The sequence below is a fragment of the Mauremys mutica genome, chromosome 10, assembly GCF_020497125.1.
Source record: "Mauremys mutica isolate MM-2020 ecotype Southern chromosome 10, ASM2049712v1, whole genome shotgun sequence".
NCBI classification, from domain to species: Eukaryota; Metazoa; Chordata; order Testudines; family Geoemydidae; genus Mauremys; species Mauremys mutica.
The window spans coordinates 72,056,656-72,082,767 of record NC_059081.1 but is presented as its reverse complement, the minus strand read 5'-3'; the positions used below and the strand labels follow the sequence as shown (position 1 = coordinate 72,082,767).

Here is a 26,112-nt window from a genome sequence, read left to right as displayed (position 1 = left end):
GCTCCTCTCAGTCAGCCACCCTGCTATCCTCTCCTCTCCGCCAGCCCCCCTGCTATCCGTTCCTCTGCGCCAGCCCCCCTGCTATTCGCTCCTCTCCGCCAGCCACCCTGCTATCCGCTCCTCTCCGCCACCCACCCTGCTATCCGCACCTCTGTGTCAGCCACCCTGCTATCCGCTCCTCTGAGTCAGCCACCCTGCTTTCCGCTCCTCTGCTCAGCCACCCTGCTATCCGCTCCTCAGCGTCAGCCACCCTGCTATCTGCTCCTCTGCGTCAGCCACTCTGCTATTCGCTCCTCTGAGTCAGCCACCCTGCTACCCGCTCCTCTCCGCCAGGCACCCTGCTATCCGCTCCTCTCCGCCAGCCACCCTGCTATCCGCTCATCTCCGCCAGCCACCCTGCTATCCGCTCCTTTGCGTCAGCCACCCTGCTATCCGCTCATCTCCGCCAGCCACCCTGCTATCCGCTTCATATTGCCAATTATACTGCAGTTCTTGCTAAGTTCGACCACAAAAATTATAACAAATTCATGGACTTTATTGAAGACATTCCAGAACAAAAGAAACAACAATTCACAGGCTTATCTTTCAAGGGGCAAATCATATCACGTACAGGTCTTCAAGCAGCCCCCGATGCAGGCAATACAGCAGCAAGATCCACCTCCACTGCAGTGGTCATGCACCAAGGTTCATGGCTGTCCTCTTCTTCTTTTCCTCGTGAGGTTCAAAGTACCATTGTAGATCTTCCCTTCGACGGTGACAAACTCTTTGCTTCCACCATGAATGACGTGCTTCACTCAATGAAGGATTCAAGGGCAACCCTCCGGTCTTTAGGAATCCAAACCCCTATGACCAGAAGGCGACAGTATAGATATCAACCTTACCACTGTCCATGCTACCCTGTTATATATACACAGCACTTCCATAGGTCTCAGGAACAACAACAATAACAGCAATGCCAGAGATCTAGATATCAGCGTCGTCGCCCCAATTCTTCTGGAGCGCCTCAACTCCCTCCAGCTAATAAGCAGATCTGAACCTTTGGTTGAGGGTCTCGAAAACAGCGTTCCCACTTCAGCGCATGCACCACCTGCAACTATTTTTGGACACCACCTACGGCCATTTTCTCATCAATGGCAGAACATTACCACCGACAAGTGGGTTATAGAGGTCGTCACAACTGGTTATTCTATCCCCTTCCTCTCCTTACCTCCCACCCACCCACCCTCCCCGTCCCTCTTCAGGGACCCCTCTCATGAGCTACCCCTCCGGAATGAACTGCAACATCTCCTTCAACTGAGGGCTATAGATCTCGTGCCCGAATGTCACAAGGGGAAAGAGTTTTACTCCCATTATTTCTTAACAGAAAAGAAAACTGGAGGATGGCGACCGATCCTCGACCTCAGGCGGCTCAACAAATATATCAAAAAGCAGAAGTTCAAGATGGTTACTCTCACCACCATAATCCCAGCACTAGAGCAGGGTGATTGGTTTTCAGCTCTCGACCTTCAAGATGCCTACTTTCATGTCACCATCTATCCAGCCCACAGACGTTTCCTTCGTTTTACCCTCGGCTCAATGCACTTCCAACAGGGTTCTACTCTTCGGCCTTTCCACCGCCTCCCAGGTTTTCTCCAAGCTCCTAGTGGTAGTCACTGCCTACCTCAGGAAAAAAGGGGTCATAATATTCCCTTACCTCGACGATTGCCTTCTCAAGGCCTCCATGTTCGACAAAGCTCTCCTCTTCGCACAACTCACCATCGATTGTTTCCTATCTCTTGGTCTGCATATAAACAAAAACAAATCCACATTACGTCCTACCCGACACGTGGAGTTTATAGGAGCAGATCTTGACTCCAGAACGGGGCTGGCATCTCTCCCACCCGACCGATTCAACACCATAAAACTTCTGGCTACAAAACTTGGCAACAGTCCCCAGGTCACCGCCTGAGACTGCCTCCAACTAATAGGTCACATGGCCTCATGCACCTTCGTGATCCAAAATGCATGCCTCTACATGAGGTGCTTCCAAGCTTGGTTAGCCACGGTTTACAAACCAAACGTGCATTTGCTAAACAAACCTCTGGCAATACTCTTCCTAGTCAAAAGCCTGATCTACACTAGGCGTTTAAATCAGTTTTAGGAGCATAAAACCGATTTAACGCTGCACCCGTCCACACTAGGAGGCACCTTATATCGATTTTAATGGCTCTTTAAATCGGTTTCTGTACTCCTCCCCGACGAGAGGAGTAGCGCTAATATCGGGATTAACATATCGGAATAGGGTTAGTGTGTCCGCAAATCGACGGTATTGGCCTCCGGGCAGTATCCCACAGTGCACCACTGACCGCTCTGGACAGCATTCTGAACTCGGATGCACTGGCCAGGTAGACAGGAAAAGCCCCGCGAACTTTTGAAATTCATTTCCTGCTTCCCCAGCGTGGAGAGCTCATCAGCACAGGTGACCACGCACAGCTCATCAGCACAGTTAACAATGCAGTCTCCTGAGAATTGAAAAAGAGCCCCAGCATGGACTGCTCGGGAGGTAATGGATCTGATCGCTATATGGGGAGAGGATTCAGTGCTAACAGAACTGCGTTCCAAAAGACGAAATGAAAAAGTATTTGAAAGAATTTCTAAAGGCTATGACGGATAAAGGCCACAGCAGGGACTCAGTGCAGTGCAGAGTGAAAGTTAAGGAGCTCAGACAAGCCTACCAGAAAACCAAAAAAGCAAACGGAAGGTCCGGGGCAGGTCGAAAAACATGCCGCTTCTATGCTGAGCTGCATGCAATTTTAGGGGGCTGCGCCACAAGTACCCCACCCCTGATCGTGGATTCCGAGGTGGGGGTTGTAATCTCTGCCATGGCTGAGGATTATGCAGACGGGGAAGATGAAGATGAAGAAGAGGAGGAAGACCTAGCAGAGAGCACACAGCACTCCGTGAGCCCCAGCAGCCAGGAGCTTTTTATCACCCTGACGGAATTACCCTCCTCCCAGCCCTCCCAAGCAAGTATCCCAGACAATGACGCCATGGAAGGGAGCTCTGGTGAGTGTACCTTTGTAAATAGCAAACATTGTTTTTTAAGCAAGCGTTTTTTAATGATTGATTTGCCCTGAGGACTTGGGATGCATTCGCAGACAGTATAGTTACTTAGAAAAGTTTGTTAACATGTCCGGGGATTGAGAGGAAATCCTCCAGGGACATCTCGATGAAGCGCTCCTGTAGGTACTCCAGAAGCCTTTGCAGAAGGTTTCTGGGCAAGGCAGCCTTGTTCCGCCCACCATGGTAGGACACTTTACCACGCCATGCATGTAGCAAGTAGTCCGGTATCATTGCGTGGCAAAGCATAGCAGCGTATGGTCCCGGTGATTGCTGGCATTCAAGAAGCATCCGCTCTTTATCTCGCTGTGTTATCCTCAGCAAAGTGATATCGTTCAGGATAACCTGGTTAAAAATCAGGAATTTAAGTAAGGTGGATGGCCATTTTCCTACTGGGTTCGTGGACTGCAGCAGCTTAAAAAAAAATCCTTTCCTCCACGTAGCCAAGCGGGGGGAGGGGAGGAATGAAATGCCGATGATCTTTTCTGTGTTTGGCCAGCGGGGCTTCCCCAAGCTACCAGCCACGCAGTGGGTGGGGGGGTGGGAAGGGTGTTGATTAGCAGGGAGATAGCGTGGTATTAGCCATGCATTGGGGGGAGGGGTAAATCACTGCAGAAGCCGAAAGACAGTGGCTTACCATGGCCGCATGCAAGCTGAATTCTGATGCCTGGACCTGTGTCTGTGAGATCTGTAACTACAGAGCTGCAGGCACTCAGTATTAAGATGAAAAATGCGACCTTGTAGGGAAATCACATGGGCTATGTAAGGTGAATAGTGCTGTTCACTGTGAAAGAGTATAACCATTGTTCTGTAAAATGTATCTTTTAAAATATTTCTCTCCCTCTCATGCAGCTGCAAATATTTCAAGTGTTCCCTCCTCCATCCCAAAGGCTAGCACAGATAAGGCGCAGGAAAAAGAAGACGCGAGATGAGATGTTCTCGGATATTATGGAAGTTACACGCAATGAAAGAGCTCATCTGAATGAGTGGAAGGACGTGGTATCAAATTACAGGAAAGAGGCCAGTGAACGTGAGGACAGGAGGGACAACCGAGATGAGAGGTGGCGGCAGGAAGATCAGCGGTGGCGGGATGCAACTCTGGGGCTGCTGCGTGATTAAACTGACATGCTCCGGCGTCTGGTGGAGCTTCAGGAATGGCAGCAGGATCACAGAGTACCGCTGCAGCCCCTGTGTAACCACCCTCAACCCTCACCATGTTCCATATCCTCCTCACCCAGACATGTAAGAATGCGTGGGGGGAGGCTCCGTGCACCCGCCCACTCCACCCCCGTGGACAGCCCAACCAGAAGGCTGTCGTTAATGTGAAATTTTTGTAATGGCCTTCTCCATCCTTCCTATCCTCCTCCCAAACCACACCCTTACTTCTCTCCCTCTTTTTATAATGAATTAATAAAGAATTCATGATTTTTAAACGAGAGTGACTTTATTTGCATAAGTAAGCTGTACTCGAAGGGGGAGGGTGAGTTGCTTACAGGGAATGAGTCAATCAAGGGGGGTTGGGTGTTCATCAACAAACACAGCAGTCACACTGTACTCTGGCCATTGATGAAACTCGTTTTCAAAGCTTCTCTGATGCGCACCGCTCCCTGGTGTGCTCTTCTAATCTCCCTGGTGTCTGGCTGCGCGTAATCAGCGGCCAGGTGATTTGCCTCAGCCTCCCACCCCGCCATAAAGGTCTCCCCCTTACTCTCACAGAGATTGTGGAGAATACAGCAAGCAGCAATAACATAGGGCACATTGGTTTGGCTGAGGTCTGAGCGAGTCAGTAATGTCCGCCAGCGCGCCTTTAAACGGCCAAATGCACATTCCACCACCATTCTGCACTTGCTCAGCCTGTAATTGAACAGATCCTGACCACTGTCCAGGCTGCCTGTGTATGGCTTCATGAGCCATGGCATCAAGGGGTAGGCTGGGTCCCCCAGGATAACGACAGGCATTTCAACATCCCCAACTGTTATTTTCTGGTCTGGGAAGTAATTCCCTTGCTGCAGCCGTTTAAACAGAGTAGTGCTTCTGAAGACGCGAGCGTCATGAACCCTCCCTGGCCATCCCACATGGATGTTTGTGAAACGTCCCTTGTGATCCACCAGTGCTTGCAGCACCATTGAAAAGTACCCCTTCCAGTTTACGTACTGGGTGCCCTGGCGCTGCGGTGCCAAGATAGGGATATGGGTTCCATCTATCGCCCCACCACAGTTAGGGAATCCCATTGCAGCAAAGCCATCCACTATGGCCTGCACGTTTCCCAGAGTCACAACCTTTCGTAGCAGCAGCTTAGTGATTGCTTTGGCTACTTGCATCACAGCAGCCCCCACAGTAGATTTTCCAACTCCAAATTGATTCCCGACTGACCGGTAGCTGTCTGGCGTTGCAAGCTTCCACAGGGCTATCGCCACTCGCTTCTCTACTGTGAGGGCTGCTCTCATCTTGGTATTATGGCGTTTCAGGGCAGGGGCAAGCAAGTCACAAAGTTCCATGAAAGTGCCCTTACGCATGCGAAAGTTTCGCAGCCACTGGGAATCGTCCCACACCTGCAACACAATGCGGTCCCACCAGTCAGTGCTTGTTTCCCGGGCCCCAAATCGGCGTTCAATGGATAGAATCTGCCCCATTACCATCAGGATCTCCAAAGCGCAGGGGCCCGCAGTTTGAGAGAATTCTGTGTCTACGTCCTCATCACTGTCATCGCCGCGCTGCCGTATCCGCCTCCTCCTCGACTCGGTTTGAAGGTCCTGGTTCAGCATATACTGCACGAGAGTGCGCGAGGTGTTTAAAACATCCACGATTGCGGTACTGAGCTGAGCAGGGTCCATGCTTGCTGTGCTATGGCGTCTGCACAGTTCACCAAGCAAAAAAGGCGTGAAACGGTTGTCTGCTGCTTTCAGGGAGGGAGGGGTGAGGCTGTACCCAGAACCACCCGCGACAATGATTTTTGCCCCATCAGGCACTGGGATCTCAACCCGGAAATGCCAAGGGGCGGGGGAGGCTGCGGGAACTATGGGATAGCTATGGGATAGCTACCCACAGTGCAACGCTCCCGAAATCGACGCTAGCCTCGGACCGTGGACGCACACCACCGATTTAATGTGTTTAGTGTGGCCGCGCGCAATCGATTTTATACAATCTGTTTTACTAAACCGGTTTATGTAAATTCGGAATAATCCCGTAGTGTAGACGTACCCTGATTTATACCAACTGAGGATTTGGCCCATGGTGGCCAACATTTAAATAAGGTGACTACTGCTTGGTGCCTGACTTTACACCTTAAAGGAGCCCAGTTTTCAGATAGTGCTGAGCAGCCAGTCTCAGAAAAGCAAATCTCTTTAAAATGTCTCGGGTTAGGCAAGAAAAATCACTAGCCACTTTTGCAAAGCTTGGTCATAATGTCCTGCAGCTTTAAAAAACAAACTCTGCTGCCCAAGCAAGGAATCTGTGCTACACATCACACAAGGCAACTATTCTTTGATTATCACAAAGAAATAGGAAGCTCACCAACAAAGAGGATCCTAGGGACATAGTGGCCATCGGGGGCCATGTTGTCATCTGTGCTCGAATGCTGAAAGAAAGTTAAATAACTTTTTTGTGATGGGTCGTTATCAGAACAGCTGTCACATCAGTCAAAGTACTAGAACTGGAACAAACTAATCAGTCTTTATTTTGCTTCAAGTACAATTGGTGGGGTGGTGCTATGGAGTCGCTCTCCTCCCCCTGCATCTAACGCAGCACCAATAGTTAGTTATGTAGGGCTTGCTGTGTTGGATCAGAACAACGTCCCACTCAATTCAGTATCCTGTTACTGACCGTGGCCTGCCAATAGAGGTCCCAAGAAAACTATTTGAGACTGGATTACATAAATATATCTGGATTTGAGCGTAGTAATGTCTCTGGGCAGGTCTACACTAAGAATGGGGGTCGAACTAGGGTACGCAAATTCAGCTACGTGAATAGCGTAGCTGAATTCGAACTACCCTAGTTCGAACTACGTACCCGTCCAGACGCCGCGGAACCGAACTCCGCGGCTCCAAGGTCGACTCTGCTAACTCCAGCTGCCGAGGTGGAGTACCGGAGTTCGAACTAGCGCTTCCGGAGTTCGAACTATCGCGTCTAGATCAGACGCGATAGTTCGAACTCCGGAAAGTCGAACTCACCGCGTCGACCCGCGCGGTAAGTGTAGACTAGGGCTCTGTCTCTTCCTCCTCCTAAAAAACAGAATTTTTAGCAAACCCTGTTGTGGGTTTCCAGCAGCTTGGAAACCAGATATTTGAATGAAAATAAAAGAATTAATAAAAAACCCCAAAGAAGTCAATTTCTGATTTGCTATTAAGACTCTTTATTCTGCTTCCCATCATATATTTTGATAATTATGACTTTTAAATTATGATCTTACCACCAGGTTAAGCATAATAAAATCCTCTTGAGCCATCTTTTGGATCTCTGGGCTGGAAACAAAAGCTTTCTTTAAAGCTAAAAAAAAAAAAATTTAGGTGGGGAATTTGATCTGCAGCTCAGTTTCATATCAGCTTATTGTGTTCCTAAAACCATCAATTTATGGTTAACATCTTCAAACTATCACATGCACATGTTAGATAAGGCTTGGATAATTCAGGTCTAATAAACTAAGCAGTAAAAAATCTGTTGTTTGCCTGTGAAGCTAGTTGCTGCTTGATGTAATGTAAAATAGTTCATTCCCTTTGTGGGACTCAATCATAAATCTAACTTGACTTCCTCCAATAGTCGTTGGCATTACAAGACAGAACAGGAATCATGCAGGTGTGCATGTTTTATGCTGCATAGAACTAAAACCACTATAATAACAAGTACTTAAAATGTTGCAGGAAATACTGAGGTCAGAATTTACATGCGATCCTCAATTTGTTCTGAATGACCTACAGTGGGATGAAAAGCTAATAGCGCAGTATATCTTATCAGCTTTTCTTTGGCAAAAAAAGGCTCTTCTTAGGTAATGGAAAGGTACCAATATTCCCTCTTGGAATGATTGACTGGCTTATAAATATAGATCAGAGGTGGGCAAACTATGGCCCGTGGGTCACATCCAGCCCGCAGGACCCTCCTGCCTGGCCCCTCCCCTGCAGCCTCAGCTCACTGTGCCGCCAGCGCAATGCTCTGGGCGACGGGGCTGCAAGCTCCTGGGGCGGCAGGGCTGCACAGCCTGGCGTGACCCAGTGCTCTGTGCTGCGTGGTGGCATGGCTGGCTCCAGCCAGGTGGTGCAGCTGTAGCACCGCCAGCCACTGGTACTCCAGGCAGCACGGTAAGGGGGCAGGGAGCAGGGGGTGTTGGATAGAGAGCAGGGGAGTTCGGGGTGGTGGTCAGGGGGCGGGGGTATAGACAGGGTGGTCAGAGGGCGGGAGACAGGGGGGCAGTCAGGGGCAGGGGTTCTGGGAGCGATCAGGGGACAGGGAGAAGAGGTGGTTGTATGGGGCAGGGGTCTTAGGGGGCAGTCAGGAAGGAAAGGAGGAATTGGATGTGACAGCAGGGGGCAGTCAGGTGGGGGTTCCGGGGGCGGTCGGGGGACAGGGAGCCGGGGGGGGTGGATGGGGCAGGGGTCCCGGGCAGGCCGTCAGGGAATGGGGGGTTGGATGGGGGCAGGAGTCCTGGGGGGGGCATCAGGGGGCAAGAAGCGGGGAGGGGGGCGGATGGGAAAGGCTGGGCCACACCTGGCTGTTTGAGGAGGCAAAGCCTCCCCTAACCGGCCTCCATACAATTTCCGATGCAGCCCTCAGGCCAAAAAGTTTGCCCACCCCTGATATAGATGGTGGCATATGCTCTTGAAGGCTTGAAGGTCCTGTCTTAAAATGCCACACCAGACTGCGTTCTCAGGCCTCGTGGTGGCATTATAGAGCAATCAGAAGTCACTGCACTTCTAAGAGATGCCATCCTGGAGATGAGATGTTACATTTGGAAAGAAGTCTCATCTAAAGTTATTCTAGATCAGTGGTTCTCAAACTTTTTTTTCCACGGACCACTTGAAAATTGCTGAAGGTCTCGGCAGACCACTTAATGATCTTTCCAAATGTTGTTTGTACCGTTAGCTAACTGTTGAATAAAAGCGCTATATATAAAAAAAAAGTTAACTTTTTTTGTTCCACAAATAAAAGCACACAACTTATATTTTCGTATCAGTAGTTTTACCTTTCAGATGTGATGGATCTGTCTCCCGCTGTGGCAGCCCCCGAGCTGGGGCTGGGTGGTGTCTCTCCCTCTCTCCCCTGCTGCCGCAGCCCCTGAGCTGGGGCTAGGAAGGGGGGGTGTCTCTCCCTGCCACAGCAGCCACAGGGCTGAGGCTGGGAAGGAGGGCCGTATCTCCCCAGCAGCCGCAGCCCTGAAGCTGGGGAAAGTCACCTCTTTCTCTGGCCGCCGTAGCCCTGCACATCCCAAATTCCCCACCCCCTCTTCTCACCCCACTGCCCCCTCCTATCTACCCGCTATTCCCCCCAAAGCCACCACCTCACCTTACATGTGCATCTTCTCCAGGTTCCAGGCACCTAATTAGTGGAGCCATGCCTGCGCAGCTCCACTAATTAGGTGGATGGCCCTTCATTCTCCCGTGTGCAGCTGTCCAGGTGCGCACCTTAGAGGGAACTAGCTGCAGAGCACCTGAATGGAGCCTGTGGAACCCTGGTAGTCCACTGACCACAGTTTGAGAACCTTTGTTCTAGATGTTTTAGACCATGTTGATCAGAGAATGGCTGCTGCATGCCATTGGCAAGTCATTTCTTTACCAGTATCTAACTCATCCCATTTTCAGAATACCATAATATAATAATATATAATAATATAATATAATATTATAAGCATGAAGGTCCCTTTATAAATAATAAAAATAATTAGCAGTGGCACAGCTAGCGATGCCCGTAATTAAGGTTGCATGACACTTGCCATTCTGACCCTGTTTTGTACTTATTTTTTTCAAACTTCATTGTGAAGTGAATTGTGAAGCCCAGAGCTCTGCTGGACCAGCTATCTGTGCAGAGCTGGGAAAGCCCAGGGAAGAACACACAAACACTCAGGCCAACTAACAACATCAAGGTTGCAACGTCAAGCACTCCAAAGTTAGAAAATGCTCAAATTAATATTTTTGCCCCCTTGTCCCGTATGTCTGCTGATGCAGTCTTTAATGACATGATCACATACTGTTTTGTAATTTTGTATATACTACATAACTATAAAAGAATAACAGAATATCTGAGCCCTCTTTCTGATAAAATTATAACCCCCGATTAATATAAATTGAGCTTTACCCTGGCTGGGTCTGGGTGAAGGAAGATGCAATGACTTCATGTCCCTTGTCAGTGTCCTCCGAGGAAGTCTAGGTGCCAAGGCTATTTTGAACACTGATCCAAAAAGCAAACAGGTTTACCCTCCATAGACAGTGCCTCAGCCACTGAAGTTTTGACCTAAAGCAGGCTGCTATGCAAAAAGGTGTTATGGACCTTTTATTCCACACTCTTATCTATAACCCAAGCATGCTTTATTGCTCCTGTTTTGGAACATGATTCAGGAGGTCTTAGAAGGGGTTCAGTTTGATTTAGAAGGGTTTCCTTTTTTCTCACCTTGGCTATAAGGGCATTCTTCTAAGTGGTGGATGACCATCAGAGGTTTCTTGCTAAAAGGACATGAAAAAGGTGGCATGTCAGGTCATTTTTAGAAAACACTAACATATAAGCAACTATGTTGTTACCGGGTTATAACTGCTTGTGGAACTCCTTACCTGAGGAGGTTGTGAAGGCTAGGACTATAACAATGTTTAAAAGGGGACTGGATAAATTCATGGTGGCTAAGTCCATAAATGGCTATTAGCAAGGATGGGTAAGAATGGTGTCCCTAGCCTCTGTTCGTCAGAGGATGGAGATGGATCGCAGGAGAGAGATCACTTGATCATTGCCTGTTAGGTTCACTCCCTCTGGGGCACCTGGCATTGGCCACTGTCGGTAGACAGATACTGGGCTAGATGGACCTTTGGTCTGACCCGGTACGGCCTTTCTTATGTTCTTATGTTCTTAATGGGGTTCTGATGCTGCTAAAATCCACATCCAGGAACTATGAGAAGAGCTTGATTCGTTTGTCAGTGGATCTTCCAAGTATACTTCCCATACTATGGTCTTGTGCATTGCTTAGCTGTTATAAGTGGAATGTCCCTTCATATTCCAAGTCTATGGCTATTTGATCATATGGAGATGGTGATATACAAAGAAAGGATCATGTACAAAGATTCTAGTGAAACCGTAACACGCAAATGAAGTTTGATGAAACTACATTTCTATAACTCTCTTCAGTCTGATTGATTTTATAATATAGAAGTCCAAGACTTTTGAAGTGTGAAAGCTTTCAGTTACAGCAGCAACTGCATTCGAAATTAATCTGATAAATACTGTGGACCCAATCCTACAAGCTGCTCATCTCCTGGGAGGTCACCTCCCACCGAAGTTCTATTCAGCTGCTCTTTAAATCAACAGGATTGAAAGACACTTGTCATCTTGGAGAATCAGGCTTGTACAAGGAAAACGAAGATGAGTCTCTGTCAGGGTGTCAAATGACGTAAGTGGAACTGTAGTTCCTAGAATGTTCATGAGCTTTAGTTTTTCCAAAGCCATTGTGGGCAGGAGTTGCTTTTTACAGTATATTGGTACGGTGCCTAGCTTCAATGGAGTATCAGATCTGAGTAGGGCCTCGCTCATTGTTGGAATACAAATCAATCATAACACAATCATAGTCCATGGTTTTAGCATCATATTAGCACATTTTGCCTATTTAAACAATAGCTTCTTGTAGAATCACCACCAATGTCCCTATGCAAATCCTTTTATGATGCAGCAAAATAAGAATAACTAAAGATTACCTGTTTCTTGATCTAGTTAAAGCTTCTTCATATGTCTGAACCCATTCAATTTCATCACCCCATCCTATAGAGAAGAAAATAGATTGATTAATTTCATTTGTGTACAAATGGCACAGTTGATCTCTGGAGCAGGTGGATGTCCAGACTTTGCTGACCAATGTTGCCAAAGGCTAAATGTTGTCTACTACTCATCACTCCTTTTATCCAGGACAAAAGAGAATGAAGAACTTGGAATATCTCTGAGGGAGGAAGCTTGGGAAAAAAAACTGGAACCACATAAAATGCATTTAAGCTCTGCCCAATCCATGTCTCACCTGCAAAGTATTGAACAATTTCCACTAGACACCTGGTAGACCACAGGATAGGAATGTCACATTATTGCACTCTACTACAGATGCAGCCACTCACACGGTTCAGTAACACACATGCTTTTGTTCTGCTAGATGATACCCCCAGGTATCTGTACCCCCTTTTCACAAGCACTAAACTACCCATTATCCCTTCATTTAAAACACCTCCTTTCATGGAGGATGGCCCCATTCCATACATCTTTTTCTTCTATGGTCTAACTTTATCCGCACTACAATAATTAACCCATTTACTTAGCATACAATGGGCATAGGAACAAGAGTTGCCACAATTCATAAATGCCTTCTAATCTCATCCTTGTCTCCCTTTTTGTAATAATCCTTTTCCCCCCTCTATGTGTGTCTATGTGAAGACTGGGACCTTTGTGGTCTTACTAGATTTACTCATTTTCTTGATAAGACCAATCAGGTATATTCCTTTGATCAATTATATGACAATTACCCAAATATACATTATTTCAATATTCCAAACATCTACATTTTACAGGACAGTTGTGCTTTAGTGATTAGATACACACCCAACTTTGAAGAACATTTAAGAAATCTATCAACAGAAGCAGGTTATCAAAAATCTACACAATTCTTTTCAAAACTTGGGATTTTCCACATTCTATATGTAGGCCCAGACCCACAGCTAATGCAAAACAAGTTAGCCCACCTGGAGTCAATAGAGCTACATCAGTTTAGGACAGCTGAGGATCCAACCCATAAACAGTTGGGGGCTGGATACTAAAACTTATGATTTTCACTCTACAAATATTGCTCTCCTCCTCCTCCTGGTCCCTGGCCTTGTGCCTGGCCCCTAGGAAGGAAAGATGCTGCCCTGACTCTCGGCAGAGGAGCAGCTCTGAAGGAAGAATGGAGCTGGCTGCAGTCAGGAGCCATAGCTGCAGACATTTGCCTGCCAAGATGAGTAGGAGGGGATGGCACAGCTGAACCTGCTGGCAGCTGCTTCCTGCCTACACTTTGCTTAACCTCTAAGTAGCTGAATGGCAGCCAGCAACTTGGGACAGGGTGAGCAACCTCTGCTCCTGCCCAGAGGGGCTTGAAAAGCTGCCTGCCAGGGCTTGAGAGGCGTGGCTCTGGAAGCTGGGCCGAGTAAGGAAGTGGCCGCAGCTGGGGCCACGCCCCAAACTGAAGCCCTGGGGCTTATAAGAAAGCAGGGAAGCCAGAGCACAGACAGTCTCTCTCTGCCTTCAGAGAGGGATGGGCCTGGCTGCTTATGAGCAGAGGTAAAGTACCTGGGTGAAGCAGGGCTGGGAACAGGCTAAGGAGCTGGGGAGCTACAGCCTGGAAAACCCCAGGCTGCAGCCTAGCGGTAGGCCACAGGTACTGGGGGTTGCAAGGGGCGACCCAGGGGTAGGAAGAGCACCAGGTCCAAACCCCTTTGCCTGTGACGAGAAGGCGGATACTGCAGTCTGTCCCAGGAGCTGGGGCTAGAGCACGACTGGGCAGTAGCCATTCTGAGGCAAAGCGGGGAAAGCAGGGTGGGGGTTCCCCGGGGAGGGGGAAACCCAGTTAAAGGGGCACTGGAGTCCTGGGAGGGACACGGGGCCAATAAGAAAACAGGCGGATCACCGGCCAGCAGAGGGCGCTCCGGGCTGAAAAAGAGCTAATTCCCCGGAAAAACCAGCAGGAGGCGCCGCGGCGGTGAGTAGCCCGTTTACACTCCCCTTCACAGCCCATCCAAATTTGGGTCTGGAAGCATTGTAGTCCCGTACAAGCTGAAAGCTGTGGAAGATGTCCCAACCTCCCCGAGCGCCAGAGGCAGGATTTACTGGCCTTCAGGGCCCAATCAAAGTGCACCTCTTTAAGTAATGGCTTGGGACTATATTTCTGAATGGCAATGAGGGAAGAAGGTCTCCCAGCCACTGACTGTAACTATTGGGAAGCAACAGAAGTCATTTGACTACCTGGGTGCACGGGTGCTATTCATGTTTATACATTATTTTTGCGAAGGTAAGATGCCCAGAAGTTATGTGGATGGGCCTCACATGGAAATGCTAATACAGATAAATGCTTTGCTCAGAGACTTCACCATCTCACCTCGGGAGAGAGTTTGAGGCATCCTTATCCGCGTGACGTTCTCCTCCTCCTCCTGCTCCTCCTGCTCAGGATCCTTCTGTAGTTTTCTCTGGGCAGCCACCACCAGGGCATTGCAGAGGAGGAGAGAACACAGTAACTGAAAGGAGTGCATGTTTTCTGGAAAGTAAATTCAGACGTGTCTAGAGTTAAGAGAGAAAATCTTTAGACAGCCTCTGCGTAAGACGATACAACTGTGAAATGCCTATAAGCCATGTCTCATGGACACCTCACTTCAGCAGAAGTTACTCAGGAAGCATTGTTTCTGGTCAAAGCACCTTGTCTGCTTATTGTTGGAGCAAATGATTATGAATAACCCAACAGGATCTTGGGTCTCTATCTATACTGAGCCACTGGATCTTGGACTTTAGTGATCCACTCCTCAAGAAAAGTAGAGGAGCTTTCCTGCATTGACAAACATTTCTATGTATCTTATTACAACTGCACCTCTGAATTTTTTCTTTAACTCTGAGGTCAAAAGTTTTCAATCTCATTGCCTAAAAATAGGTTTCCAAATCCACTTTAATCAAAGTAGCTTGATTTTCAAAGGTGTGCTTCAGTGGGAGCTGGGGTTGCTCGGCAGCTCTGAAGATGAGACTTTATATTTATATGCTTGTAGCCAAAAGTGAATCAGCTATGTTTGACAATGTTGGTTTGACATTGCTTCATGGATCAGTGTGTGATGTCAAATACACCAGCAACAATCCTTTACAGCTCTTGAAATAATTTTTTTACAGATTTTTACTTATTTTAATTTCTTTGTTACAGTTTTTAACCTACAGAATAACAATGAGAGCTGTAGGAACTGCAGCAAGGAGCAAGCGTACACCTTGGAAAGGAAATGCATATCCTTTTCAGGAAAAAGACAGTCCTATAAAAATGCATTTTCTTAGAATGATTTTCTCACCTGGAACCTTAGGCTGAGGTCTCTGAGCAGACTGTGAAAATGCACCTCTTCCAGTTACTCATCTGTGGTAGGAATAAGTAAGCTAACAATTATTTATACCCCTGTATTTGCTTAGTTAGTGAGGATGAATGTCAACTGAAATTCCAGGATATCCTGATCCTGGCAAAGTGCAGAACAACCTTCCTATAATAGCTTTCTTTTAATCGACACAGCCATGTGCTTGGTTTTAATCATGGGATAGTGATTAATGAAAGTATTCACTATAGTGTTTAAACTGGACACACCTTCTTTTATCATATATGCTTCCCTAAGCATGGGCTAAGTGTCTCTAAGCCACGAGCTGGTCTAAGATTTTGGTCTAAATGCATATGAAAAGTTTATTAAGAGGAAATCATATATGTAATTTATTTTTGTTTCTTAAATTCTTCAAAAAGAGTTAGTGTCATTTCTGTTCAAAACCACTTGAAGAAATTTTCAATGGATATTGTTTGTTAGCATTCTGCAGCATCTCAAAGGGGCCTGACAATGTAATCAATTCTTTTTTCATTTTTGCATATTACTATAGCTTCAGCTACGCAGGACTGAATTACAGTAGAATGGCTAACTCCCTGCATCAGCCTGGTTGGCTGTGTCAGTAAACTCTCACAACTACTGTAGAGTGTAAGGGTAGTGCGTGGAAAGCATCTGGCCTCTCTCTTGACATCCAGTGTAACCCATTAGACCAGCTGTCCATGCCCACAATGTACTTGCGTTTACAAAAGGCTTTAGGTTAAGGTGCTTTAGAAGAGATTAAATAGTAAGGAAGATAAACTACCACAATGTAAAGGGCAAAATCCTGTTGTGAACTGAACCATGTTGAAGCCATAGAAAACAGCAGTCTAATACAAGAGCTGATCCCGGGGAAGAGCAGTAAATAAATGGGATAATCTAGGTGGTAGCATGAAGATTAGTGTTACAATACAAACCGGGGGCCCTGTAACGTCATAAACAAGGGATGGCTAAACTTACTGACCCTCTGAACCGCATACTTTAATCTTCAGAAGTTTGAGAGCTGCAAGACACAGACCTGTCCTGCAGGGCAGAAAACCCTAATCCCACCACCCTGCTGCAGGGCAGAAGCCTCGAGCTTCTCCCCCAACTTGCAGGCCCAGTCTGGTGGGAGAGAAGCGGGGGGGTCTGCAAGGCACATTTTAACTGTAAAAGAGCCACATGTTGCTCAGAAGCTGCAGTTTGGCCATGCCTGTCATAAACCATGGCCAAGGGACCTTCCAACCCCCCACAGGGGATTATAGCCTTGTTCTTTAAAACAATTAGGAAAAATGAAGGTGAAATTCCCACTGGATTTTTAAACATCTTGGAGGAGTTGAGCCAGAAGATGAATGGTAAAAATGGAATAAACAATCCAAAGAATTGAATTACACTAGAGCAAATGCCCACTCTTAGGTAGATTATTGTGTCCAATTTCAGCTACTTCACCTCAAGAGAGAGAGTTTGCAGTGTTGTTGTAGCCGTGTTGGTCCCAGGGTATGGGAAGGAGGGTGAAGGAATATCTTTTATTGAACCAAATTCTGTTGGTGAAAGAGACATGCTTTTGAGCTACACAGAGCTCTTCAGGTCTAGAGATGGTACTCGGAGTGTCACAGCTAAACACAAGGTGGGACAGATTGTAAAGCATAAAGAGTTAACACATGTTGCAAGAGACCATTCATGGTTTCAAAAGGCATGTGGTGTACCTCATCCAGTGCACTAAACGCCCCAATAACAATTACGTGGGTGAAACCAGACAGTCACTATGCTCTCGAATGAACTCACACAGAAAAATGATGAAAGACAAAAACACTATACTACCCATGGGTGAACACTTTTCACAAAGCGATCACTCCATATCTGACTTTTTAATCCTCATTCCTCAAAGGAAACCTGCACAACATCTTCAAAAGATGAGCCAAGGAACTTGAATTTATAACTTGGCAGGACACTAAAAATAATCAGCTTAGTAAAGACACCGGATTTATGGTTCATTACAACAATCTGTAACCCACTAACCCTCCTTTGTCCTGTGACTGCAGAGGCATTAACTGCTTACGTCAGCTTGAATGGTCTCTTGCAACATGTGTTAGCTCCTTATGCTTAACAATCTTTTCCACCTTGTATTTAGCTGTGCTGGGTCGGTGCAAGGATTTTTCATGCCCTAGGCGAAACTTCCACTTTGCGCCCTCCCCCGTCCCCGAGCCCCCGCTCTGAGGCGGCCCCCCTGTGGCAGCTCCTCCCCTCCGCCCTGAGGCGCCCCCTCCGCGGCAGCTCACCCCTGCCCCGCCTCCTCCCCGAGCACGCCGTGGCTGCTTCACTTCTCCCGCCTCCCAGGCTTGCGGCGCCTAAGCTGATTGGCACTACAAGCCTGGGAGGCGGGAGAAGTGAAATAGCGACAGCGTGCTCGGGGCGGAGGCAGAGCAGGGGTGAGCTGGGGCGGGGACTTCCCCTGCGTGTCGCACCCCTCCCCTTACTTGCTGCAGGCGACCCTCCCCGCACTCCCCTGCCCCACCTCTCTCCGCCTAAATGCTGGTGGCGACCGGGGTGGCCGAAGATCCGGCCACCGTGGTCGCTGCTGAAGAAAATGCCGCCCCCACAAATTCTAGCGACCGCCTAGGTTGGCTAAATGGTTGCCCTGGCCCTGTAGCTGTGTCACTCTGAATACATTTCCCAGAACTGATGAAGAGCTCTGTGTAAACTCAAAAGCCTGTCTCTTCCACCAAGAGAAGTTGGTCCAATAAAAGATATTACCTTGCCCACCTTGTCTCTCAATGGAGAGAGAACAGATTCAGAGAATGGCAATAGCTGGAGGCTTGTTGTAACATGTTCCTTGACTAGACACATTGGGAACCACTTCTCCTGATTGTGCAAGCAGGTTTGTTTCATCTATACCCATTAGTTACAAAGTCCATTTTATTTGATTCAATAGAATAAAACAAACAAGATTTTCTATTAACATTCAATGGTGTATACCTGTTACAATATGAAGGCCGGTTATCATAGTTAGGGTCTTATTCAGAGCAACCAAACACAGATAAGCCAGCTAGATTTGTACTGGAAATCAGACCGGTCCCTCTAATCAATAGCTTGAGCAGATAAACATAAAAGAGAAATGAAATGCTTTTAAATGTTTGGCACAGAAATTGAATGTAAGTGATCAAAAGGACCAGGAAGTGTTTATCCTGGAAACCGAATAGCCGTACACTTCTAAGCATTATCTCTGAACACAGTGTATTTGCTACCATAGTATTTTAAGGTGTGTTTGCAGGGTGACTAATTAGGAGTTTTCATATCTGAAAAACAACCCATACAGGCACTTCAGTCTCTTTCTTGGTTTCCACCTAGAGCAAAACAGAGACAATAGCTTTGTTTTTTATCACGCTTGAGGGAGAAGAGGAGGGAAAAATCAGCTTTGCCTACAAGTGGAATAAGCCAAAGAAGCAGTTGTGGTTCTGGGACACGTTTCACTAGCCAGATCATTGCTGGGTGCAGCAGCTGAGAAATGGGGCCATTGTGGAGCTGAAATCCTACAGGAACTGCTAGTAGCCAAAAAATAAACAAAATAGCATCAAAGCAGCGTGGATAAATCTCTAAGTCCTGTATAGGTCTCATGATAGATATGGAAGGTCACTTCTGATGATGCTAATTAAGCTTTGTGGGCCAGATCCTCAGCTGGTGTATTCAGCTCCATTGAATCTGGTCCCTTCTTTAAATATAAAAGCTAGTTTTAAACTGTACTTACAACTGCTTGTAGCATCCATTCACTGAAATGCTTACAACTAAATCACTTATTCTTTCTAGCTGTCTTGCTGCAATGTGTTTTATCCTAATCCACATGGGTCAGATTTTCAAATGTGCTCGGCCCTTGACAGCTTATTGTTTTCATCCAGGCTGCTGGGCACTTCATTTGAGGTGCTCAAATTGGAGCAGAACAGCCACTAGTATTTATGGCTATTTCTACACTGCAGCTGGGTGCGAGCCTCCAAATCCAGATACACCGATTCAAGCCAGCGAGGCTCGAGCTAGCACACTAACAATAGCAGTGTGGACACTGTGGCTCAGGCTGGGCTTTCAAGACTAGGGGCAGTGGAGAGAAGCAGCCTTAATTAACTGGTAGAGAAGACTGGAAATATAGAATGTTTTCTCCCTGGAAACCTTAAACTGTCTTTGAAATTAAAAGCTTAAACAAAAATAAGCATTTAGGGTCTGGCCTCTCAACGACTGAAAGTTTGATAAAGCAAAGCCTCGGGCAGGATCTGCTAAACAAATACATTGTGTGTCCGCAGAGCCATAATATATGTTGTTTAAAATAACTGACTAAAGTCCAAGTTCCACACTGAGTAGCAGTTCATAGAATCATAGAAGATTAGGGTTGGACGAGACCTCAGGAGGTCATCTAGTCCAACCCCCTGCTCAAAGCAGGACCAATCCCCACCTAAATCATCCCAGCCAGGCCTTTGTCAAGCTGGGCCTTAAAAACCTCTAAGGAAGGAGATTCCACCACCTCCCTAGGTAACCCATTCCAGTGCTTCGCCATCTTCCTAGTGAAATAGTTTTTCCTAATATCCAACCTAAACCTTCCGCACTGCAACTTGAGACCATTGCTCCTTGTTCTGTCAGCTGCCACCACTGAGAACAGCCGAGCTCCATCCTCTTTGGAACCCCGCTTCAGGTAGTTGAAGGCTGTTATCAAATCCCCCCTCACTCTTCTCTTCTGCAGATTACATAAATCCAGTTCCCTCAGCCTCTCCTCATGTGCCCCAGCCCCCTAATCAGTTTTGCTGCCCTCTGCTGGACTCTCTCCAATTTGTCCACATCCTTTCTGTAATGGGGGGGCCCAAAACTGGACGCAATACTCCAGATGTGGCCTAACCAGTGCCGAGCAGAGGTGAATAATCACTTCCCTTGATCTGCTGGCAAAGCTCCTAGTAATGAAGCCCAATATGCCGCAGGCCTTCTTGGCAACAAGGGCACACTGTTGACTCATATCCGGAGTCTTGTCCATAGTAATCCCCAGGTCCTTTTCTGCTGCTTAGCCAGTTGGCCCCCAGCCTGTAGCAGTGCATGCGATTTTTCTGTCCTAAGTACAGGACTCTGCACTTGTCCTTGTTGAACCTCATCAGGTTTCTTTTGGCCCAGTCCTCTAATTTGTCTAGCTCCCTCTGTATCCTATCCCTACCCTCCAGCGTATCTACCACTCCTCCAAGTTTAGTGTCATCTGCAAACTTGCTGAAGGTGCCATCCATCCCATCATCCAGATCATTAATGAAGATGTTGAACAAAACCGGCCCCAGGATAAACCCCTGGGGCACTCCGCTTGATACTGGCTGCCAACTAGACATCGAGCCATTGATCACTACCCATTGAGCCTGATGATCTAGCCAGCTTTCTATCCACCTTATAGTCCATTCATCCAATCCATACTTCTTTAACTTGCTGGCAAGAATACTGTGGGAGACCGTACCAAAAGCTTTGCTAAAGTCAAGGTATATCACATCCATTGCTTTCCCCATTTCCACAGAGCCAGTTATCTCATCATAGAAGGCAATCAGGTTGGTCAGGCATGACTTGCCTTTGGTGAATCCATGTTGACTGTTCCTGATCACCTTCCTTTCCTCCAAGTGCTTCAAAATGGATTCCTTGAGGACCTGCTCCATGATTTTTCTGGGGATTGAGATGTAGTTCCCCAGATTCTCCTTCTTCCCTTTTTAAAAATGGGCACTATATTTGCCTTTTTCCAATTGTCTGGGATCTCCCCCGATTGCCATGAGTTAAAGATAATGGCCAATGGCTCTGCAATCACATCAGCCAACTCTCTCAGCACCCTTGGATGCATTGCATCCATACCCATGGACTTGTGCACGTCCAGCCTTTCTAAATAGTCCTTAACCTGTTCTGTCACCACTGAGGGCTGCTCACCTCCTCCCCATACTGTGCTGCCCAGTGCAGCAGTGTGGGAGCTGACCTTGTCTGTGAAGACAGAGGCAAAAAAAGTATTGAGTACTTCAGCTTTTCCACATCATTTGTCACTAGGCTGCCTCCCCCATTCAGTAAGGGTCCCAGACTTTCCCTTACCTTCTTCTTGCCGTTAACATACATGTAGAAACCCTTCTTGTTACCTTTCACGTCCCTTGCTAGCTGCAACTCCAATTGTGCTTTAGCCTTCCTGATTACATCCCTGCATGCTCGAGCAATATTTTTATACTCCTCCCTAGTCATCTGTCCAAGTTTCCACTTCTTGTAAGCTTCCTTTTTGTGTTTAAGCTCACTGAAGATTTCTCTGTTAAGCCAAGCTGGTCGCCTGCCATATTTGCTACTATTTCTGCACATTGGGATGATTTGTTCCTGCACCCTCAGTAAGGCTTCTTTAAAATAGTTGTGTGCATCCATGTTCTATGGGAAGATTTTGGCCCTTGAGGACTAATAATTATTTTTAAAATATTGAATATAAGGGGTGGAAATTTCAAAAGAATGTTCCAAGAAAGCCTGTTCCCTAGCACATGACAATTCTTTCCTAGTTCTAAGTTTTCTGGTTACTTCTCTTGATTTTGACTTGCCTGGCATTGTGTGGTTGTTTCAAAGGCAAATGATTTTTAACGTAAGCTTTTTAAAAATACCACACTGTAGGGTGTACTGTGCACAGCTGTAAGCTGCTTGTTTTCGGGTTTTCAATATATGCTGTAAACAGAATGCTCCACTGTTAGTGTCTGGGGAACAGTGTTGCACTGGGAGCTCATCCTCAGCTGATTATCCACCATGACCCCCACATCTCTTCTAGAGTCACTACTTCCCAGGGTAGAGGCCCCTGCCCTTCTGGCCTACATTCTTTGTTCCTAGACATATCTATTTAGCCATATTAAAATGCATATGTATCTGCTTGTGCCCAGCTTAGCAAACAATCCAGATCACTCTGGATCAGTGACCTGTCCTCTTTGTTATTTACCACATCCCCATTTGTTGTGTTCTATTTCCACATTTTCTGCTTCCAGAAAATGTCTCTTCTCTCCATTGGGGTGCTCCCAGAAACTGAATGGAAATACTTTGCTCAGCTCTCTACCCCACCGATAAGAGCTCTCTAGTCTTCATATTTCTCCCCTTTTCACAGATCCCACTGTTAACACCACATCACAAGTTCCCACCTTAATATGATGGGATTGAATGGAGCTCCCAACCAGCGGCGGTTCTATCCATGGGCCCCAAAAAGGAAATAGAGACCAAGTCCAAGCCTCAAGCCTTCTCTGCGTCATTGCTCCAGGACATGGCCTTCAATTCCAAGTGCTTCTCTTTGGGTCCAAAGGGATTTACACTGTCTTTGTGGCTTGCTAGCCTCTGACTCTCCAGCTAAACCAACCCACCCTTTCTCAGGGTACCACCTCGCCATCCAAATAAACACTAAAGTTCACATTTAACAGAACCCCCGAAGACTCTTCCTCCCAGTCCTTCTCAGGCATTGCAAACACTCCATGGAGAGCCAGTGGCAGAAGTCCAAATAACCCAGACAGTTCCAAAATAAGCACAGTTCCTCCTCCCTAGTTTCTTCTTCCCACTCTTCTAGATTCCTGTGAGACTCCTTCCAAAGTCCTTGGATGTAGAAAACTGTCAGCACCTCCTACTCTTCCCAGGCGCCTGAGGTCCTCTGAGGCACAGTTGATCTGGGAATCTCATCAGTTTCAGATTGTTTCAAACTGAGAAAAAAGAGACAAACTACTTCCCTCCAAGCTCTTTGTGCTGAAGTACCTGCTCTCATGAGCTCAGCAGCAAACTCTCCTGCTGCTTGGCACCCTCCCTTGCCTGAACTAATGTGAATTTGTCGTCCTCCCACCTCCTATTTTTGCTCCTGAAGCAGATTCTGAGAGCCATGTTCAGTCACATTCTCACTCAGCCTTTCCATTACCCTGCAGCACTTGAATTTGAGTATGTCTGAATATGGTACTTTTGGAAAGGAAAGTTGAGAGGGATAAGTGACCCTGTAACAGTTATTCCTACTTTATTGCTGCTCAAGGGTGTTCTTTAGCAGAGCAGCTGAGCTGGGCGGTTGGGCTGATAAAGGTGTATGCAGTCATAATGCACCACAAGAAACCTGATTTTTCATAGGCATATCAAAATTTTAATTCCAAACATTAGTGGCAGTGTGAGTAAAAAGGACCAGATCTTCCTTTAGGACATACATGTTGTCGGGGACTCGAACCCCAACAGCGAAGTTCGTTGTCTGACCGCAGAGAGACAGGCAACACCAGCAAGGTCCGATCAAAAGTTCTTTATTGACAAGTGCACGCATCAGTAAAGAACAGCTCGTATCCGAAGAGAACCAGCCCCCCCTTTACAGCTTAGTATTAGCCTATATAGACAGTTTTATTACGTCATAAATCATTTACTTAACCAACCCACCCCCTTTGTCTAACAACTAGAAATTAGACACCTTTTAATATATATGCATGCCTAGTCTCTACAGCATTACATTGTTAATATCTCAACAAGCGCCAAAGGTTAGGAATGCGAGGGAGTTAAAACACACCGAACACTAAACCAAGGAGTTAGAGTCAGAACTGTGAGATGCTTGTGTTTCTTATCAGTTCTTGAGACAGTTTGTTTCTTAACATAACACAGCTGGTCCCAGCCCCTTCACTGATCTCACTGTTTCCCAGGGCTTTGTGAGACAATGCTGCTTCTCAGTATTTTCCACTCTGAGATTACCCAGAAACCTCTAGATGCTTGACTTCAGTCAGGTTGGCACAACTGGTTTTGTGCTACATCTTTATTCAGGCCTAACAATGTGACAGCTGCAGTGGGGAGTGCCTTGAACTGGCAGTGGGGAATCGTAGAGTACTTGCCCAATGGAAGGGCTGTGATGAGAGTAGCAATGGGGCAGGTGTAACCCCTGCACAGCCAGAGGGAATGGTGTTGTGCATGGTGGGATGTTCACACCTGACTTCATGACAGTGCTGGGATTTTGGTGTCTTTTTTCTTTCCCCTTAGGGCTTTGTTCTGGCTCCTATGGGGAGAGTGCAAATGGGCTCAGGGATTGCTCCAAAGACTTTTGAAGAGTCTAGATCTTCCTGCAACAGAAGTTGCTGGGCTTTGTGTCTCCTTGCCATCTCTGGGGGTCCGAGCCAGGGTTCGGGGGCAGTCTCTGGGAAGCCATATGTGCTGGGATCAGACTTTCCCAGAATGGGAAATCCCAAGGCTTTACCAGTCTCTGTCACACGAGATCCACACAGACCACAGAGCTCTCAGCCTCTCATTAAGTCACCAGCCTAGTGGGAACTTCAGGGAACCACTGAGAGGCCTGCTGGAATGGGAGCCAGACCAGCTTGAGTCCTCAGGGAGAGAGGGCTTGGGGGAGTCCCTGGTATAGGGGTGGCACAGCAGGCAGGGGCTGGGCCCACAGGCACCTTAGTGTTTGTACCACTGTGCTGAGATCAAGGGTGTGTGTGTAGGGGGATGCTCTGCTGGTCTTAGGGGCTTATGGGTGAGGAAAACTGCACTGTGGTTTCACACAGGTCTGGCTCCAAGCTGGGGGGGCATGGGGCTCCACATGCTGCCCCTGCCCTGAGCACCGGCTGCGCACTTCCATTGGCCAGGAACCGGCCAACGGGAGCTAGGGGAGGAAGCGGTGCTGCAGGCGAGAGTGGTGCGTGGAGCCTCCTGGCCCCCCCACCTAGGACCTGGACCTGCTGGCTGTTTCCAGGATGCACGCAGCACGGTGCCAGGACAGGCAGGCAGCCTGCCGTAGCCCGCCGCTGCCTGGGAGATGCCCAAGGTAAGTCCGTGCCCCAACCCCCAGCCCGGAGCCCTCACAAACCCAGAGCCCCTCCTGCACCCCAAGCCCCTCAGCCCCAGCACCACCCCAGAGCCTGCAGTGCTAGCCCAGAGCCCCCTCCCACACCCTGAACCCCTCATCCCTGGCTCCACCCCAGAGCCCTCACCCCATCTTGTACCCCAACCCCCTGCCTCAACCCACAGCCTGGTCTTTGCACTCTGAATCCCTTGGCCCCATCTCCCCAACCTGGACCCCCTCCTGCACCCCGAACCCCTCATCCCCAGCCCCACTCCAGAGCCTGCACGCCCAGCTGGAACCCTCACCCCCACCCCTGCCTGGAGCCCCTTCCTGCACCCCAAACCCCTTATTTCTAGCCCCACCCCAGAGCCAGTTAGTGCCCTTATCCCCTTCCTGCACCCCAGCCCCGGCCCCAGCCCAGTGCAAGTGAGTGAGGGTGGGGGAGAGCGAGCCACTGAGGGAGGGGGAACGTAGTGGGCAGGGTGGGGGCTTCGGTGTTCGGTTTGTGCGATCAGAATGTTGGCAACGCTAATGTCACCCCCCCCCCATTTGTAGCCCCGCACCCTTACTGGCACCATCCCGCCCCAGCGGTGCCCCCCACCTCCCTTTGACCCCATTGGTGCCCGGATCGGGCCCGGAGGGGCGGGGCCGCTCGACGAGCGGGGGGAGTCGGTGGGGGCGGGGCCCAAACAGGCTGTTCCGGCCTGTTGCTAGGGCCGCGTTGTGGGTAGTAACAGCTGTCTCGGGAGCTGCGCCTGCGCAGTCGGGGGCGGCGCGGGGCATACCGGGAGGGGTCGGAGCCCGAGCCGGCCCGGCCGGTGCTGAGGGGCCGCCATGAACGGGGCCGTGGTGCGGCGCACGCAGGAGTCGCTGGGGCGGGTGATCCGCAAACCGCCCCTCACCGACCGGCTGCTCAGCAAGCCCCCGTTCCGCTACCTGCACGACGTGATCGGCGAGGTGAGGCGGCGG

General features: G+C 48.2%; 2 protein-coding genes across 6 annotated transcripts in view; one reads left to right on the top strand and one right to left on the bottom strand.

Annotated features, from left to right (window-relative positions):
* Positions 1-446: 446 nt before the first annotated feature.
* LOC123378813 (anterior gradient protein 1-like) lies at positions 447-26,112 on the bottom strand. Of its 3 annotated transcripts, none has more exons than XM_045033015.1 (8): positions 26,080-26,112; positions 14,393-14,548; positions 11,979-12,042; positions 10,693-10,745; positions 7,508-7,584; positions 6,613-6,676; positions 1,694-1,780; positions 447-843 (listed from the first exon to the last, which is right to left on the bottom strand). In XM_045033015.1, the coding sequence occupies exons 2-7, from the start codon at positions 14,541-14,543 to the stop codon at positions 1,752-1,754; spliced, it is 438 nt and encodes a 145-aa protein (XP_044888950.1). In that variant the 5' UTR covers positions 14,544-14,548; positions 26,080-26,112; the 3' UTR covers positions 447-843; positions 1,694-1,751. The 3 variants fall into 3 exon arrangements, with proteins under 3 accessions (XP_044888950.1, XP_044888949.1, XP_044888951.1); XM_045033014.1 differs by lacking the exon at positions 26,080-26,112 and adding an exon at positions 15,336-15,559; XM_045033016.1 differs by lacking the exons at positions 447-843; positions 26,080-26,112 and adding an exon at positions 15,336-15,559 and having other exon boundaries at positions 1,310-1,780.
* The window catches only part of TRAF3IP1 (TRAF3 interacting protein 1), a 96,399-nt gene continuing 96,176 nt past the window's right edge, over positions 25,890-26,112 (top strand). The window contains exon 1 of one of the 3 annotated variants that reach the window (XM_045033010.1): positions 25,890-26,100. In XM_045033010.1, coding sequence (XP_044888945.1) covers positions 25,978-26,100 — 123 coding nt within the window. In that variant the 5' untranslated portion in view covers positions 25,890-25,977. The remainder of the gene's footprint in view (positions 26,101-26,112) is intronic. The other 2 variants (XM_045033012.1, XM_045033013.1) reach the window with 2 other exon arrangements.

Bases quoted from the DNA above. Each gene is read 5' to 3' on its own strand.
- LOC123378813 (XM_045033015.1), bottom strand. From the start codon at position 14,543: ATGCACTCCTTTCAGTTACTGTGTTCTCTCCTCCTCTGCAATGCCCTG. The intron at 12,043-14,392 runs GTGAGATGGTGA...TCTTCTCTATAG, and splicing joins GCCTCAAACTCTCTCCCGAG to GATGGGGTGATGAAATTGAA. The intron at 6,677-7,507 runs GTAAGATCATAA...ACTTTCTTTCAG, and splicing joins TTATTATGCTTAACCTGGTG to CATTCGAGCACAGATGACAA.